Source organism: Oncorhynchus nerka, linkage group LG11 (genome assembly GCF_034236695.1).
Source record: "Oncorhynchus nerka isolate Pitt River linkage group LG11, Oner_Uvic_2.0, whole genome shotgun sequence".
In the NCBI taxonomy this organism is placed as follows: domain Eukaryota; kingdom Metazoa; phylum Chordata; class Actinopteri; order Salmoniformes; family Salmonidae; genus Oncorhynchus; species Oncorhynchus nerka.
The window spans coordinates 50805104-50824021 of NC_088406.1; the positions used below are offsets into that span (position 1 = coordinate 50805104).

Consider the following 18918-nt stretch of genomic DNA (forward strand, 5'->3'; position numbering starts at 1 on the left):
CATACTTTATGTCCCTGATCAATCATCTCAGGTGTCTGTTGAGTGCCCTCAAAGCTCATCATTAAGCTATGGACCCTGGGACTAAACACTTCCCTCTGCAACTGGATCCTGGACTTCCTGACAGGCCTCCCCATGTGGTAAGGGTAGGCAACAACACATCTGCCACGCTGGGATTGAGTTATCCAAACTCAATCAGCATGACAGAGTTATCTCCAGCCTTGTCCTCGTCAACACTCACACCTGTGTTAAAGAGAGAATCTCTGACATGATGTCAGCTGGTCCTTTTGTGGCAGGGCTGAAATGCAGTGGAAATGTTTTTGGGGGATTCAGTTCATTTGCATGGTAAAGAGGGACTTTGCAATTAATTTAAATTCATCTCACTCTTCATAACATTCTAGAGTATATGCAAATGATGATGCGACAATGATGAGACAGCCTATAGGGAGGAGGTCAGAGACCTGGCAGTGTGGTGCCAGGACAACAGCCTCTCCCTCAATGTGAACAAGATAAAGGAGCTGATCGTGGACTATAGGAAAAGGCAGGCCGAACAGGTCCCCATTCACATCGACGGGGCTGTCGTGGAGCGGGTTGAGAGTTTCAAGTTCCTTGGTGTCCACATCACCAACAAACTATCATGGTCCAAACACACCAAGCCATTCGTTAAGAGGGGACGACAACATATAGCCACCCTCAGGAAACTGAAAAGGCTTGTGTCCCTAGATCCTCAAACGTACACAGCTACACCATCGAGCATCCTGACTGCTTGCATAACTGCCTGGTATGGCAACTGCTCGGAATCTGGGTAGTGCGTACACACCAGTACATCACTTTGGCAAGGCTTCCTGCCATCCAGGACCTATATACTAGGCAGTGTCAGAGGAAAGCCACCCAAAAATGTCAGACTCCAGTCACCTGAGTCATAGACTGTTTTCTCTGCCACCCCACGGCAAGCGATACCGGAGCGCCAAGTCTAGGACCGAAAGGCTCCTTAACAGCTTCTACGCCCAAGCCATAAGACTGCAGAACAATTAATCAAATGGCCACCGGACTATTTACAACTAACCTGTAACCCTGTAACTAACCTGTACCCTTCGATGGAGTCAGTACCGGTACCCCCTGTATATAGCCTCGTATTGTTATTTTGTTACTTTTTATTATTTTTTTATTTCATTTATTTGATAAATATTTTCTTAACTCTTTCTTGAACTGCACTCTTGGTTAAGGACTTGTAAGTAAGCATTTCAAGGTCTACACTTGTTTTCGGTGCAATGTGACACCCAAGTTTTATTTTATTTTAATTAACACGCCCCTGTATTACCTCTGTAGTAGTGTCTTGAGGTGATGTGCAGGGAGAAGTTTGGTGTGTTCTGGAAGCCATTAGTCATGGAGAACCTTAACGAGAGTCTCCATGTCAGGGCTTGTGAAGTGGGTACAGTGACAGATTGTGCAGTCTCTGTGCTGTAACAAACTCATCACATACTACCTGCCAACAGTTTTAATTGTAAAAGACATGTAAACAGCAAACTGCAGACATGTCTCACTGTCAACTGTTTATTTACAGCAAACTTAACATGTGTAAATATTTGTATGAACATAAGATTCAACAATTGAGACATAAACTGAACAAGTTCCACAGACACAGAAATGGGAATTAAGTCAGTATCTGGTGTGGCCACCAGCTGCATTAAGTACTGCATTGCATCTCCTCCTCATGGACTGCACCAGATTTTCCAGTTCTTGCTGTGAAATGTTACCCCACTCTTCCACCAAGGCACCTGCAAGTTCTCAAACATTTCTGGGGGGAATGGCCCTAGCCCTCACCCTCCGACCCAACAGGTCCCAGATGTGCTCAATGGGATTTAGATCCGGGCTCTTTGCCGGCCATTGCAGAACACTGACCTTCCTGTCTTGCAGGAAATCATGCACAGAACGAGCAGTATGGCTGGTGCCATTGTCATGCTGGAGGGTCATGTCAGGATGAGCCTGCAGGATGGGTACCACATGAGGGAGGAGGATGTCTTCCCTGTAATGCACAGCGTTGAGATTGCCTGCAATGACAACAAGCTCAGTCCGATGCTGTGACACACTGCCACAGACCATGACGGACCCTCCACCTCCAAATTGATTCTGCTCCAGAGTACAGGCCTCGTGTAACGCTCATTCCTTCAATGATTAAATGCGAATCCGACCATCACCAATGGTGAGACAAAACCGTCACTCGTCAGTGAAGAGCACTTTTTGCTAGTCCTGTCTGTTCCAGCGACGGTGAGTTTGTGCCAATAGGCAACGTTGTTGCTGGTGATGCCTGGTGAGGACCAGCCTCTCTCAGCCTATTGCGGACAGTCTGAGCACTGATGGAGGGATTGTGCGTTCCTGGTGTAACTCGGGCAGTTGTTGCCATCCTGTACCTGTCCCACAGGTGTGATGTTCGGATCCTGTGCAGGGGTTGTTACACGTGGTCTGCCACTGCGAGGACAATCAGCTGTCTGTCCTGTAGCTCTGTTTTAGGCGTCTCACAGTACTGACATTGTAATTTATTGCAAGAGGGGAGGGGGATTAATGAGCCAATTGTAAACTGGGGATTATTAGGTGATCGTGATGGTTTGAGGGCCAGATTGGGAATTTAGCCAGGACACCAGGGTTAACACCCCTACGATAAGTGCCATGGGATCTTTAATGACCTTAAAGAGTCAGGACACCAGTTTAACATCCCATCCGAAAGACAGCACCCTACACAGGACAGTGTCCCCAATCACTATTGATATTTTTTTATTTCATTTTTAGACCCAAGGAAAGAGTGCCTCCTACTGGTCCTCCAACACCACTTCCAGCAGCATCTGGTCACCCATCCAGGAACTGACCAGGACCAACCCTGCTTAGCTTCAGAAGCATGTCAGCATTGGTATGCAGGGTGGTATGCTGCTGGCAAATTATCTTTGAAAGACAGAGGCTGGACTGAGGGCTTGTAGGCCTGTTGTAAGGCAGGTCCTCACCAACAACAGAAGCCTGCTGAGCACATGTAAAGACGTTTCTTTTTTTGCTAAGTTTACCAGCTAGGTAATCACAGTTGTACATCCGATTGACAGTCAACAAACCCTGTGGTTCTGATTTATATCTATAGATTCTAGGCTACAGAGGAAGTCTGGAGGAGGTCTGGTGTTCCTCTGTGACCCCTCAAATATTCTCCCCTTTCTGCTATTTCCTACCAGGTTTCTTCTGGTCTAATTTGGTAAACAAAAGTGGAGAAAGCATTTTCAATCACAAAACAAACATGAGTGTTTTTATTGGGAAAGCTTCCTCCTTGTGTTAAAATATTTTCTCCTGTTTTTCATATGTTGGGGTGTCTTGGTCAATCCAGGTCTGTTCTTGTCCCTTCCGGTCTGTGTCTGTATGTCCCAGTCCCACCCTGTATAGCTGGAGAAGATGGGCTATGATCTCTGCCCCATTTCCCACATCCTTTGTGACTCTTTGCCACACTTCCCTTCTTCCTTCTGGATGTGATTTGGGCCTCAGCTTTCTCCCATTATCGTCCCGTGAGTAAAAGAGTCTTGGCTGACATGGCACTGGCTATCCCGTCACTCTGTATCCAAACCAATCCCGTATGTGTGGTCAGAGCTCAATGGGGAATTAAAACCATAAAATTACTGTGAAATCATCCATAATGTTTTCACATTAATGCTAAGTGAATAATAGCAGTATAATTATTACCATGCATTTTGACGATGACGATGATTAAATATGATCGCATAGTTCTTCACTCATGAATGTTGTATTTTAAATTATAACCTTATGATATTGAAGTCGGCGATGACCATCTCCTCGTCCCAATGCTTGTGGTTTTGTAAAATATTCATCATTATGAATATTTGTCCACTATACCATGGCCGTCATAGAATTAGGAATGAGTAATTTATGAAAGTTGAAAGTTGCTCTGGTCATTAGATCTGAAAACCCCCTGAGAAGATCCAATAGTAAACACCTACCCAGCCTATTGCTGAAACCTTCTACTTTTGTATGTGCCAAGGCAGCAGCTACTCTTCCTGGGGTCCGAACACACCAAAGCACCCACATTACATATAAAGAAATAGACAAAACAGTGAACTATGTATGTACTGAATGAGCTAAAGATAAAACGGAATAGCATATAACATCCCTACACCACCACATATCCACAACACAAAATGTTCATTACCACCATACAACAATATCACAATGTGCGCGTATGTGTGTGTCTGCACCTTTTGTGTGTGTCTCTTAACAGTTATTCCATAAGGTGTATTTTTAGCTGCTTTTTAAATCTCTGATTCTAATGCTTGCATCAGTTACCTGATGTGGAATAGAGTTCCATGTAGTCATGGCTCTATTTAGTACTGTGCGCCTTCCATAGTCTGTTCTGGACTTGGACTGTGAAGAGACCTCTGGTGACATGTCTTTTGGGGTATGCATGGGTGTCTGGTACATTCAGCTTGTCAACACCTCTTACAAAAACAAGTAATGATGAAGTCAATCTCTCTTCCACTTCGAGCCATGACAGATTGACATGCATGTCATTAATGTTAGCTCTCCGTGTGCTTTTAAGAGCCAGCCGTTCTGCCCGGTTCTGAGCCAACTGCAATTTTCCAAAGCCCCTCTTTGTGGCACCTGACCACACGACTGAACAGTAGTCCAGGTGCGACAAAACCAGGGCCTGTAGGACCTGCCTTGTTGAGAGTGTTAAGAAGGTAGAGCAGCGCTTTATTATGGACAGACTTCTCCCCATCTTAGCTACTGTTGTATCAATATGTTTTGACTATGACAGTTTACAATCCAGGGTTACTCCAAGCAGTTTAGTCACCTCCAACTTGCTCAATTCTCACATTATTCATTACGAGACGTAGTTGAGGTGTAGGATTTAGTGAACGATTTGTCCCAAATACAATGCTTTTAGTTTTGGAAATATTTAGGACTAACTTATTCCTTGCTACACATTCCGAAACTATCTGCAGCTCATTGTTAAGTGTTGCAATCATTTCATTTCAGACACACTACCCTTACTCAAAGCCAGTGGCATGTTGTTAGTAAAGATTGAAAAAAGCAAGGGGCCTAAAGAGCTATCCTGGGGAATTCCTGATTCTACCTGGATTATGTTTGATAGGCTTTCATTAAAGAACACCCTCTGTGTTCTGTTAGACAAGTAACTCTTTATCCACATTATAGCAGGGGGTGTAAAGCCATAACACATACGTTTTTCCAGCAGCCAACTATGATCGATAATGTCAAAAGCTGCACTTGAGTCCAAGACAGTCCCCACAATAATTGTATCATCAATTACTCAAAGCCAATCCATTTCTCTCAGCCAGTCATCAGTCATTTGTGTAAGTGCTGTGCTTGTTTAGTGTCCTTCCCTATATGTGTGCTGAAAGTCAGTTGTCAATTTGTTTACTGTGAAATAACATTATCTGGTCAAACACCATTTTTTCAGAAGTTTACTAAGGGTTGGTAACAGGCTGTTTGGTTGGCTATTTGAGCCAGTAAAGGGGGCTTTACCAGTCTTGGGTAGTGGAATGACTTTAGCTTCCCTCCAGGCTTGAAGGCACACACTTTCTAGTAGGCTTAAATTGAAGATGTGGCAATATCGACCGCTATTATTCTAAGTAATTTTCCATTGTCAGACCCTGGTGGCTGGTCATTGTTGATAGACAACAATAATTTTTTCACCTTTTCCACACTGACTTTACGTAATTCAAAAGTACAATTATTGTCTTTTCATAATTTGGTCAGATATACTTGGATGTGTAGTGTCAGCGTTTGTTGCTGGCATGTCATCCCTGCTGACATTGCAACATGGCCTATATGTTGTTATTGTAAAACACCCAGTCTTCCTCTTTGGCAACCAGAAAGTGGTTCCACTTCCTCTTTTAATGTGGTTTCTATCAGCAGGTAATGTGCTGGCTGGTACATAGCAGATTCGGCACTTTTCAATCTATTTGTTTATCTGTTTATGGGTCAGCCAGTGTATGTACTGTATATAGAGCCACATGCTTCTTCACGTCAAGTCTTTAAAAAAATAAGTTTTACAACCCCTGTCCTCAGTTGCCCTTAGTGGTAACAAAAGAGGACTTGGAACCTGAACAGGAGCTTTCTGGCTTTCTGAAAGGGAGAGTGCAAGACGACCGAGGTGAGAGAAAGTGGGAGTGGAAGGAGAGGAGAAGAGAAAGAGGGCTGAGCTTGTGAGAGGAGATCATCATAATGGCAACAATGGAAAACAGGAGAACATAAGAGGATGGAGAGACTTGTAAGGAGGGGAGCGATGGAGAATGAAACAGAGAGGGGGAGAAGAACGAGCGAGGGAACTGAACGAAGAGAAACGCAATTAAAAGGGGTTATTCTGAGTGGGTGGAAAGATGTCAAAGCCAAGCTGCCACACCACTCACTATATCACATCTGTGTCCGTGTGTGTGTGTGAGTGCAGATGTGTGCATACATGTTCCCAGGGCTCGAAAAACAAGACTTAAGTAGATGTTTTCAAAAACAATGTGATGGGTGAAAACATGGGTCTATAAAGTCAGAGAAGTGTCAAATTTACTGGAAAACATATGTTCTTTGTTACTTCAATAGGCATCTGTTAGAAAGATTGCTTAACTATGATTACCATACAAAGATAATTATCAGATATTTAGCAACAATATGCAGATAGTTGCCAAGAAAGCACAGGATGACAATGTAGCTTCATTGCTGTTTCTTAAGTGGGTGAGTCATAATCATCTGTGATGAGCTGAAGGAGAACGCTCTCAATCTCCCTCTCTCCCTCTTTCTGAAGTTGTCCTCTGACAGAGGAGATAACCACCTTGTATTAGCTCTGGTCTGCGATGCCCAGTATCTGCATTGTTGCCAGGCTAAGTAGAGTTGTGATCAGACCACAGGCACTGATGGGATGTTTGTACTGGCGCCTGCCTGATCAATATTGTGCTTACTTTATAACTGTGCCCCTCAGAGCAAAATACTCTTTCCAGTAAAGGTTCATTAGAGGCTGTATACAACAGGTCGTCTATGTATATTGTAGTTGGATACTTAGATACATCTTTAGTTCGTTGCTAGTGCATACACAGCAGATCCAGTCCCCACCTGGGTATTAAGCCTTCTGGGTAATAACTCTCCCTATTGTTACCAGTCAATAAACAGAAGCCTGCTGAGCACAAGTCTTAATGGATGCATTGAACTCTCTCTATAGCCTTTGGCCTTTCTAACAGACATACAGACAGACAGACAGACAGACAGACAGACAGGCAGGCAGGCAGACAGATAGATTCCCCAGACAGACAGATTCCCCAGACAGACAGACAGATTCCCCAGACAGACAGACAGACTCCCCAGACAGACAGACAAACAGACTCCCCAGATAGACAGACAGACTCCCCAGACAGACGGATAGATTCCCCAGACAGACAGATAGACAGACTCCCCAGACAGACAGACAGACAGACAGACTCCCCAGACAGACAGACAGACAGACAGACTCCCCAGACAGACAGACAGACTCCCCAGACAGACAGACTCCCCAGACAGACAGATAGATAGATTCCCCAGACAGACAGACAGACAGACTCCCCAGACAGACAGACAGACACCACAGACAGACAGACAGACAGACAGACAGACAGACAGACAGACAGACAGATTCCCCAGACAGACAGATAGATTCCCCAGACAGACAGATAGATTCCCCAGACAGACAGACAGACTCCCCAGACAGACAGACAGACAGACACCCCAGACAGACAGACAGACAGACAGACAGACAGACAGACAGACAGACAGACAGATAGATTCCCCAGACAGACAGATAGATTCCCCAAACAGACAGACAGACTCCCCAGACAGACAGACAGATAGATTCCCCAGACAGACAGACAGACAGACAGACAGACAGACAGACAGACAGACAGACAGACAGACAGACAGACAGACAGACAGACTCCCCAGACAGACGGACAGACTCCCCAGACAGACAGACAGACTCCCCAGACAGACAGACAGATAGATTCCCCAGACAGACATATAGATTCCACAGACAGACAGACTCCCCAGACAGACAGACAGACAGACAGAAAGACAGACAGATTCCCCAGACAGACAGATTCCCCAGACAGACAGACAGACAGATAGACAGACTCCCCAGACAGACGGACAGACTCCCCAGACAGACAGATAGACAGACTCCCCAGACAGACAGACAGACAGACAGACAGATAGATTCCCCAGACAGACAGATTCCCCAGACAGACAGACAGACAGACAGATAGATAGATTCCCCAGACAGACTCCCCAGACAGACAGACAGATTCCCCAGACAGACAGACAGACACACAGATAGATTCCCCAGACACACAGATAGATTCCCCAGACAGACAGACAGACAGACAGACTCCCCAGACAGACAGATAGATTCCCCAGACAGACAGACAGACAGTTAGATTCCCCAGACAGACAGATTCCCCAGACAGACAGACTGACAGTCAGACAGACAGATAGATTCCCCAGACAGACAGACAGAAAGACAGATAGATTCCCCAGACAGACAGATTCCCCAGACAGACAGACAGACTCCCCAGACAGATAGATAGATTCCCCAGACAGATAGATAGATTCCCCAGACAGATAGATAGATTCCCCAGACAGATAGATAGATTCCCCAGACAGATAGATAGATTCCCCAGACAGATAGAAAGATTCCCCAGACAGATAGATCGATTCCCCAGACAGACAGACAGACAGACAGACAGACAGACAGACAGACAGACAGACTCCCCAGACAGACAGACAGGCAGACAGATAGATTCCCCAGACAGACAGATTCCCCAGACTGACTGACAGACAGAGAGACAGACAGACTCCCCAGACAGACAGATAGATTCCCCAGACAGACAGACTCCCCAGACAGACATATAGATTCCACAGACAGATGGCAAAAGGATTGTGTAGACTGGTTCTAATTTTAGTGGACAGACTTAATTAATTGACAGATACTGATAGAATGCACATGCACATTTGTCTGGGAGCTAGACATCTAGACGTTTTCCTCCGTAATGGTTTTGCTATGGGGAATAGGGTTAAAAAGGGTATTTATCATATGAAGTCTAGCTCCCTTCAACACCCACCCACACCAGTTTCTCGGTACTAAGTAGATTTAAAAACTCTCAAGCAATCAGGCTTCCGAGAATAGAGTATAGAAAGACCCCTATGGACCCCCATAGATTAATGTCCACCGAATAGGAACGTCTCGGGCGGAACGCTTGCACTGACACACAGGTTAGCCCAGGTTTGTAACCTTTCAGCCTGCATTCAGAGGATGGACCATAATAACAGGCTGAGGAAAGGGAGAGTCTCAGATCTAATAGAGATCAAAGACATTGTGACGACCAATATGGCATCTAAGTTACGCGCCACTTAACTTCGTCCCGTGGAAGTTAAGTCAGATAAAGTGGATAAACAGGTTTATGTCAAGCCCCTCATGGAATGTAGGCCTATATTGAACACCACACATTGACTGAATGATAGAACAGCGATTTCTGTAAGGATCGCCGCTGGTAGAGATAAGAAGCAGGTACAGAGAGTGAACATTTTAATTATCAACTGACATGGAACGGAACAGGGCAGCGTCTGGACAAGAACACATAATGACATTAATGCAGACACAGGGAACAAACGGAGGAGCATACAGTTATAGACGGGGCAATCAACAAAGGGAAGGCGTTCAAGTGAGTCCAATGAGCGCTGCTGCGCGTAATGATGGTGACAGGTGTGCGTAATGAAGGGCAGCCTGCAGAGCGGGACTAGGTGTGAAAATGTCCATGTTAAAATGTTATGGGATGTATTTTCTCCATAGTTTTTGATGGTAGGCCACTCTGGTAGGCCTGCATTATGATCAAATAGCCACAGTAGCTTACTTGGCCACTGTTAAAACTATAACTTAAAGTGGGTACAGCCTCAGTGTTCACAGTAAACATGAGCTGGAAGTTTTCACAACATTCAAGTTTGCGCTCAGAAGACCTGAAATTAGCTCAGTGCCAATTTTTTGGGGAGGGAACATTGGTGGTGACTGATAAGTCTAACGAGTAAGGAAAGATGGAGACAGAGATGAGACTAACTGGGTATCAAACCTGGTTTTCTGGTTGTCTGCTGCATTTGCCCACTGACTGCTGACAGTGACACCGTGGTGACATACAGTTCATTTGAAAACTATTCAAAAACCTTGACCTTTTCCACATTTTGTTACATTACAGCTTTATTCTAAAATGTATTTAAATATATATATCTCTTTTTCATCAATCTACACACAATACCCCATAATAACAAAGAAAAAACAGGTTTTTAGACATTTTTGCACATTTATTACAAATAAAAACAGATACTTTATTTACATAACTATTCAGGCCCTTTGCTATGAGACTCAAAATTGAGCTCAGATGCATCCTGTTTCCATTGATCATCCTTGGATGTTTCTACAACTTGGAGTTGTAGAAAAAAAAAATTGATTGGACATGATTTGGAAAGGCACACACCTGTCTATATAAGGTCCCACAGTTGACAGTGCATGGCAGAGCAAAAACCAAGCCATGAGGTCGAAAGAATTGTTCGTAGAGCTCCAAGACAGGATTGTGTGGAGGCACAGATCTGGGGAAGGGTACCAAAACATGTCTGCAGCATTGAAGGTCCTCAAGAACACAGTGGTCTCCGTCATTCTTAAATTGAAGAAGTTTGGTACCACCAAGACTCTTCCTACAGCTAGCCGCCCAGCCAAACTGAGCAATTGGAGGAGAAGGGCCTTGGTCAGGGAGGTGACCAAAAACCCCAATGGTCACTCTGACAGAGCTCCAGAGGTCCTCTGTGGAGTTGGGAGAACCTTCCAGAAGGACAACCATCTTTGCAGCACTCCACCAATCAGGCCTTTATGCTAGAGTGGCCAGACAGAAGCCACTCCTCAGTAAAAGGTACATGACAGCCCGCTTGGAGTTTACCAAAAGGCACTTAAAGGACTCTCAGACCATCAGAAACTAGATTCTCTGGTCTGATGAAACCATATTCCCTACGGTGAAGCATGGTGGTGGCAGCATCATGCTGTGGGGATGTTTTTCAGCGGCAAGGGACTGGGATCGAGGAAAAGATGAACGGAGCAAAGTACAGACATCCTTGATGAAAACCTCCTGCAGAGCACTCAGGACCTCATACTGGGGTGAAGGTTCACCATCCAACAGGACAACGACCCTAAGAGCACAACCAAGAAAATGCAGGAGTGACTTCGTGGTCTCTGAATGTCGTTGAGTGGCCCAGTCAGAGCCCGGACTTGAAACCGATCGAACACGCGATGCTCCCCATCCAACTTGACAGAGCTTGAGAGGATCTTTAGAGAAGAATGGGAGAAACTTCCCAAATACAGTTGTGCCAAGCTTGTAGCGTCATACCAAAGAAGACTGAGTAAAGGGTCTGAATACTTTTTTAAACGTGATATTTCAGTTTGACATTTTTTATAAAGTTGCAAACATTTCTAAAGACCTGTTTTTGCTTCATAATTATTGGGTATTGTGTGTAGATTGAGAACATTTAAAAAAAAATCAATTTTAGAATAAAGCTGTCACGTAAAACATTTGAAAAAGTCTAGGGGTCTGAATACTTTCTGAATGCACTATACCTTGGTTTATAACCTCTCCTGTTCATGGCACAGACAGATATGGCAGCTCTACTTCTATCTCCTAAGCAACTTTGCAGTATTTCTTTTTTGTATGTATTTTTGTTATTTCTTACATTATTAGGCCAGAATTGTTAGGGGGTTATTACATACAGCCGGAAATATCTTTTGGATATCAGAGCGGCGTTAACTCACCAGCATTACAACCAGGAATACGACTTTCCCGAATTGGATCCTTGATCGTTCCCCCCCAAGGACGATTTTACTTATTCCAAAGGCTGCTCCAAAACACAGCCGGTGGAGAAGCGGTATTTGGAGTGGACTTCTAGTCTGACTCAGGAGGCGTGCACACCATCCATCGCTTCCGAGTATATTACTCGCTAATGTTGTCTCTGGATAACAAAAAGTAGACTAGCTCCGGGCCACAATCTCCTTCCAGAGAGAGACCAGGGATGGTAACATTCTCTGTTTCACGTAAACATGGCTCTCTCAGGATATACTGTCCCCGTCCATTAAGCCACCTGGATTCTCAGTACATCGCACAAACAGAAATATAGAAGTCTCCGGGAAGAAAGGAAGAAAAGGAAGAAAGAAGAAGAAAGGCGGGGGTGTATGTTTCATGATTAACCACTCATGGTGTGATTGTGATAACATACAGAAAATCAAGTCCTTTTGTTCACCTGACCTAGAATACCTCACAATCAAATGCCGACCGTATTACCTCCCAAGAGAATTATCTTTGGTTATTGTCACAGCCATGTATGTTCCCCCTCAAGCCGATACCACGGCGGCCCTCAAATAACTACACTGGACTTTATACAAACTGGAAACCTGAGGCTGCATTTATTGTAGCTGGGGATTTTAACAAAGCAAATATGAAGAAAACGCTACCAAGGTTCTACCAACACATTGACTGCAGTACTCGCGCTGGTAAAATATTGGACCACTGTTTACTTACATTTTTGAAATTCCTACAAGGCCCTCCCTTTGGCCAATCTGATCACGACTCCATTTAGCTCATCCCTTCATATAGGCAGAAACTCAAAGTACCCATGCTAAGGTCTATTCAACGCTGGTCTGACCAATCGAAATCCATGCGTCAAGATTGTTTTGATGGGATATGTTCCGGGTCGCCTCTGAGAATAACATTGACAAATACACAGGAGATGTTGTATCCACTGTTATTATTAAAACCTACCCAAACCAGAAACCGTTGATAGATGGCAGCATTCGCGCAAAACTGAAAGCGTGAACCACCGTATTTAACCATGGCAAATTGACTGGGAATATGGCCGAATACAAAGAGTGTAGTTATTCCCCACTTAAGGCAATCAAACAGGCAAAACGCCAGTACAGAGACAAAGTGGAGTCGCAATTCAACGGCTCAGACTTGAGACGAATGTGTCAGGGTCTACAGACGATCACGGACTACAAAGGGAAAACCAGCCACGTCGTGGACACTGAGGTCTTGCTTCCGGACAAGCTAAACACCTTCTTTGCCTGCTTTGAGGATAACACAGTGCCCCTGACGTGGCTCGCTACCAAGCACTGTGGGCGCTCCTTCTCCATGGCCGATGTGAGTAAGACATTTAAGCATGTTAACCCTCGCAAGGCTGCCGGCCCAGACGATATCTGTAGCCACATCCACAGAGCATGCGCAGACCAGCTGGCTGGAGTGTTTACGGACATATTCAATCTCTCTCTATTCCAGTCTGCTGTCCCCACTTGCTTCAAGATGTCCACCATTGTTCCTGTACCCAAGAAAGCAAAGGTAACTGAACTAAATGACTATCGCCAAATAGCACTCACTTCTGTCATCATGAAGTGCTTTAAGAGGCTAGTTAAGGATCATATAACCTTTACCTTACCTGACACCCTAGACCCACTTCAATTAGCTTTACGCCCCCAATATATCCGCAAACGATGCCATCGCACTGCACACTGCCCTATTCCATCTGGACAAGAGGAATACATGTGTAAGAATGCTGTTAATTGACTTTAGCTCAGCATTCAACACCATAGTCCCCTCCAAGCTCATCATTAAGCTTGGGGCCCTGGGTCTAAGCCCCGCCCTGTGCAATTGGGTGGCCACACACGCCTCCAACTCAATCATCAAGTTTGCAGACAACAGTAGTAGGCCTGATTAACAACGATGATGAGACCATCTACAGGGAGGAGGTGAGGGCCGTGAGAGAGTGGTGCCAGGAAAATAACCTCTCACTCAATGTCAACAAAACAAAGGAGCTGATCGTGAACTTCAGAAAACAGCAGAGGGAGCACGCCCCTATCCACTTAGACGGGAACGCAATGGAGAAGGTGGAAAGCTTCAAGTTCCACAGTGTATACATCACTGACGATCTGAAATGGCCTACCCACACAGACAGTGTGGTGAAGAAGGTGCAACAGCGCCTCTTCAACCTCAGGAGGCTGAAGACATTTGGCTTGGCCCCTAACACCCTCACAAACTTTTACAGATTCACAACTGAGAGGATCCTGTCAGGCTGTATCGCCGCCTGGTACGGCAACCGCAGGGCTCTCCAGAGGGTGGTGCGGCCTGCCCAAAGCATCAACAGGGGCAAACTACCCACACTCCAGGAGACATAGAGGACCCGATGTCACAGGATGGCCAAAAAGATCATCAAGTACATGAACCACCCGAGCCACGGCCTGTTCACCCTGCTATACCCGCAATAACATTTAGTTAAATATGTGTATGTAACCAATTTAATGAACCACACTTGAAAGTCACTCGACACTCTGTCTTATCACTCCCAGGAACACCTGTAGTCAGCATTAGACGGCAAATTAACACACTATCATCAAGACTTTGGTCACAAAGATACATGAAAACAGGAAATGGTTCTTTCTCTCTCTCTCTGGGATCCACTGCTTTGCTGTCTCTGAGATGAGCAGAAACATAACTTTATCATCCCGTTGAAACAGGATCTGAAGGAGAAGGGGCGCAACAGTCCTCCAGGAGCCAAATGGAGACTAATAGGCCACTATGGACTTCCATTAGGGGGCCTGTTTCCTGATAGCAAAGGCCATCAACAGCACCAAATGGCCTATAATGGGTCCATGTTGCCCTGCTCTGGCCCCACACAGACTGTACCCAGGTAGATGCACCCTTAGGTGTGGGTGCATGTGTTTTATGATTCTTGTATATGCCTTTTCCAACTGATGGATCGCCGCCCCCCCCCCCCCAGACTGTGCTGCCACTGCAGCCTGTCACAGAGCCTTATAAACCACACACATTCATCAGTATGGAGCATGTTTAACGAGCGGCTGATGCCTCTCATCTATCCTGCGTTCCAAACCCACACTTAGTGACAGTGCCCGTGATTTGTGTCCCTCTTAAAGGATACCAGGTCTGCCCAGAGGACCATATGTGGCTGGGTGGCAAGGAGAAGGTGGCAACAGTAGCAGTGTTTTTGTGAGATGTTTTGGCAACACGTAACAACAAACACCATCTTAGGCTTTTTTCACAGTACACATCCAAATCACATTTCCTGCATTTTCTTTTGTTTTCTATGATTGTGTTTAAAAATATGTATGTTTCCTAGGCTCCTGCCTTGAATGTATAATTGCTTGGTCTTATAATGCAGGGCTCCCTCAATGGGACTCCCCTACCTAAATAAAGGTTACAAATGTGTGACATCCCACCTGGACACCGTCACCATGAAACCATATTATGTATTCATCTATCACTGTTCAACAGGTTCCTAGTTTGTAACCATAATTCTTAGAGGCCTTGTAATATATTAGCCTGTCTTTCACCAGCTCTCGAAGTCACAGCTCGCTGTGTGGTCACGTGGGTCGCGGGTCAGCCAGGTTAGTAATATATGCCATTCAGCAGACACTTACTGACGTACTGACTTAGTCATGCGTGCATACATATTTTACATATGGGTGGTCCCGGTAATCAAGCCCACTATCCTGGCATAGCAAAGTACCATGCTGAAGCAACTGAGCTACAGAGGACCACAATGGTCAGCCTGTACAGTATAGGGCCTCTCAACTGTCTTATGAACTGTGTCTGACCCTTACTGCCGCAGTTCAGACTCCGAGAGGAGCCCATATAACATATACGTCCTCTCAGTAATGGCAGCAATGGTAGATTTATTTCACTATCCCTCAGTGCACCACACTGGATGACATGTATTTCAGCCCTAGGCCATCCTTTCACTGTGAATGAATAAGTGAGCCAAAAGCTGAGACCAGCAGCTGAATCAGGGAACGGCTGAATCAGGGAACGGCTGAATCGGGGAACGGCTGAATCGGGGAACGGCTGAATCAGGGAACGGCTGAATCAGGGAAAACATGCTGTGTTTATAATTAATCCTCCACTCCTATGAATGGAATGAATTACAATATCTGTGGTCCCCTACATCCATCATTAGTCCTCTTGATTAGGATGCTTTGGGGTTAAGTTTAGGGTTATGGTTACAATTAGGATTAGGGTAAAGGGTTAGTGGTTAGGGTTAAGTGTTAGGTTAAGGGTTATGGAAAATAGGATTTTGGGTGGAAATTCATTTTAGGTCCCCACGTGGATATAAAATAATGTGTGTGTGTGTGACTATTTTGACATCAGTTGTGCAATGTGGGGATTCACTTCCATTAAAGGCATTGCTAAATTTCTACAGAGACATTAGTTCACTGTGGTTGTGGCAATTGGCCAACACAGACACAGTGTCTGCACAATGTTCTCCGCCTTTTTATAATGTCCGTCAGTGCGTTACAGGACATTGTCTGTTTTGGCTAGTTAGCCTATGGTGGAGATGAGAGAGCGCGGTGCTGCTCCTACTCCCTCCTGCATGCTGATTTGGCACGGCTCAGACCTGTAATGGTCCCTGGGCTGCTCCCACTCCGTCTTTTGGGTTATTACTTTTCACTCCCAGGCCTTAGCAACAGGGAAACATTTACGCTGTGACACGACACCACTCAATCAGGCCACGTAATCAATTATGGGGCTGTTTATTGAATATATCACAGGAAATAAGGGGATTGAAGATGGAGGAAAGGAATGAGGTGGCTGAAATGCTTTTGGTGCCAGCTGCTCTCTGTGGCCAGGATGTCTGTCTGTGTCTGCCTGGCTCGTTCTGCACTGTCCTGTATACTGGCATGTGATGGGATTTTATAAAGTATCTTGTCCTTACTCCTCTCTTTCTCCCTTGTCACTCTCTTCCCCCACCCCTTAGTATCCAGCACTGTATTTTTCTGCTGTGTATCTCCACATAAAACTTATTTTACATTTTATTTTGATGAGTAAGAGTAGCTGCTGCATGTGCAATAGCTAATTGGGATCCCAATAAACTAAACTCCTCAATATCTAACTCTCTCTCTCTCTATGTCTCTCCTCCTCAGATTGCCGGTTTTGCCAATGCCATCGAGCCGGTGGGTGACGACCAGGAGAACCTGCTGGCGTTCCGTTTCCAGGCCCTCAACCCCATCGTGGACCCCTGGGTCTTCATCATCTTCCGCAAGTCCGTGTTCCGCCACCTCCGCTCGCTGCTGCGCTGCCGCTTCACGGGGGGAGCAGTGAAGAACACGGCCCACTGCACCTTCTCCTTAACCCCTGACGACCACAGGGAGTCTCCCAAACCCTTGCCCTCTGTTTCCTTGCAGCCCAAGCTATACTCCAGCCTCTTATGTGGGGGTGGGACTCGGGGCAGGAAAGAGAATGGGATTTAGGGATGGATGGATGTGGGAGAGCTGACATTTGGGGGAAGGGGTTTGGGATTTAGGGTTTGGAGAATTAACTTTTTTGATTATTAGTACCTTACTGTTGACTAGGATACATATAGTATACCCGATGCATGAGTATACCCGATGCATGAGTATACCTGATGCATGAGTATACCCGATGCATGAGTATACCTGATGCATGAGTATACCCGATGCATGAGTATACCCGATGCATGAGCTACATGTTTCATACATGTGAGTGCCATATAAAAAGACTGCAAAGTGAGCGATTATGCCTCCAAACACACTGAAAACAAAAAGAACTCCAAGCAACTGAAATGGATGTATGCAGGAAACCACTAAGGGATTCATTATGGACAACCAGCCCTGGAACGGCAAAGGACTCTGTCGACATACAGTGCCTTCAGAAAGTATTCATACTTTATTTTTACCTTTAAGCAGTTCAGTTAATAACAAATTCTTATTTTCAGTAATGGCCTAGGAACAGTGGGTTAGCTGCCTTGTTCAGGGGCAGAACGACAGATTTTTACCTTGTCAGCTCGGGGATTCGATCTTGCAATCTTTCGGTTACAAGTCCAACGCTCTAATCACTAGGCTACCTGCCACCCCTTGACTTATTCCACGTTTTGTTGTGTTACAGCCTGAATTCAAAATGGATTAGATATATTGTTTTCCTCACCCATTACACACAATACCCCATAATGACGAAGTGAAAATATGTTTTTAGAAATGTTTGTAAATGTTTTGAAAATGAAATACAGGAATATCTTATTTACGTAAGTATTCACACCCCCTGAGTCAATACATGTTATAATCACCTTTCGGAGCGATTACAGCTGTGAGCTTTGCGAACCTGGATTGTACAATATTTGCACGTTATAATTTTTGTTTTAATCCTTCAAGCTCTGTCATTGCTATACAGACATTTTCAAGTCTTGCCATAGATTTTCAAGCCGATTTAAGTCAAAACTGTAACTAAGCCAATCAGAAACATTCAATGTCATCTTGGTAAGATACTCCAATGTACAGTATATTTGGCCTTGTTTTTAGGTTATTATCCTACTGAAAGGTGAATTTGTCTCCCAGTGTCTGTTGGAAAGCAGACTGAACCAGGTTTTCCTTTAGGATTTTGCCTATGCTTAGCTCTATTCCGTTTCTATCCTAAAAAAGTCGTTGAGTTTTGTTGATCCAAACTCAGTGTTCTCCTATCACAGCCATTAAACTCTAACTGTTTTAAAGTCACCATTGGTCTCATGGTGAAATCCCTGAGTGGTTTCCTTCCTCTCTGAGTTGGATGCATGTAGCTTTGTAGTGACTGGGTGTTGATACACCATGTAAAGTGTAATTAATAACTTCATCGTGCTCAAAGGGATATTTAATGTCAGCTTTTTTTTTTTTACCCATCTACCAATAGGTGCCCTTCTTTGCGAGGCATTGGAAAACCTTTGGTCTTTGTGGTAGGATCTGTGTTTGAAATTCACTGCTCAACTGAGGGATCTTACAGATACTTGTAAGTGTAGGGTAAAAACCATGTTAACCACTATTAT

At 44.8% G+C, this 18918-nt stretch overlaps 1 protein-coding gene across 1 annotated transcript in view; it reads left to right on the forward strand.

Annotated features, from left to right (window-relative positions):
* The window catches only part of LOC115137085 (prostacyclin receptor-like), a 59297-nt gene extending 40684 nt beyond the window's left edge, over nt 1–18613 (forward strand). Inside the window, exon 2 of the mRNA XM_029673127.2 lies at nt 17030–18613. Coding sequence (XP_029528987.1) covers nt 17030–17356 — 327 coding nt within the window. The 3' untranslated portion in view covers nt 17357–18613. The remainder of the gene's footprint in view (nt 1–17029) is intronic.
* The last annotated feature ends 305 nt before the right edge of the window (nt 18614–18918 follow it).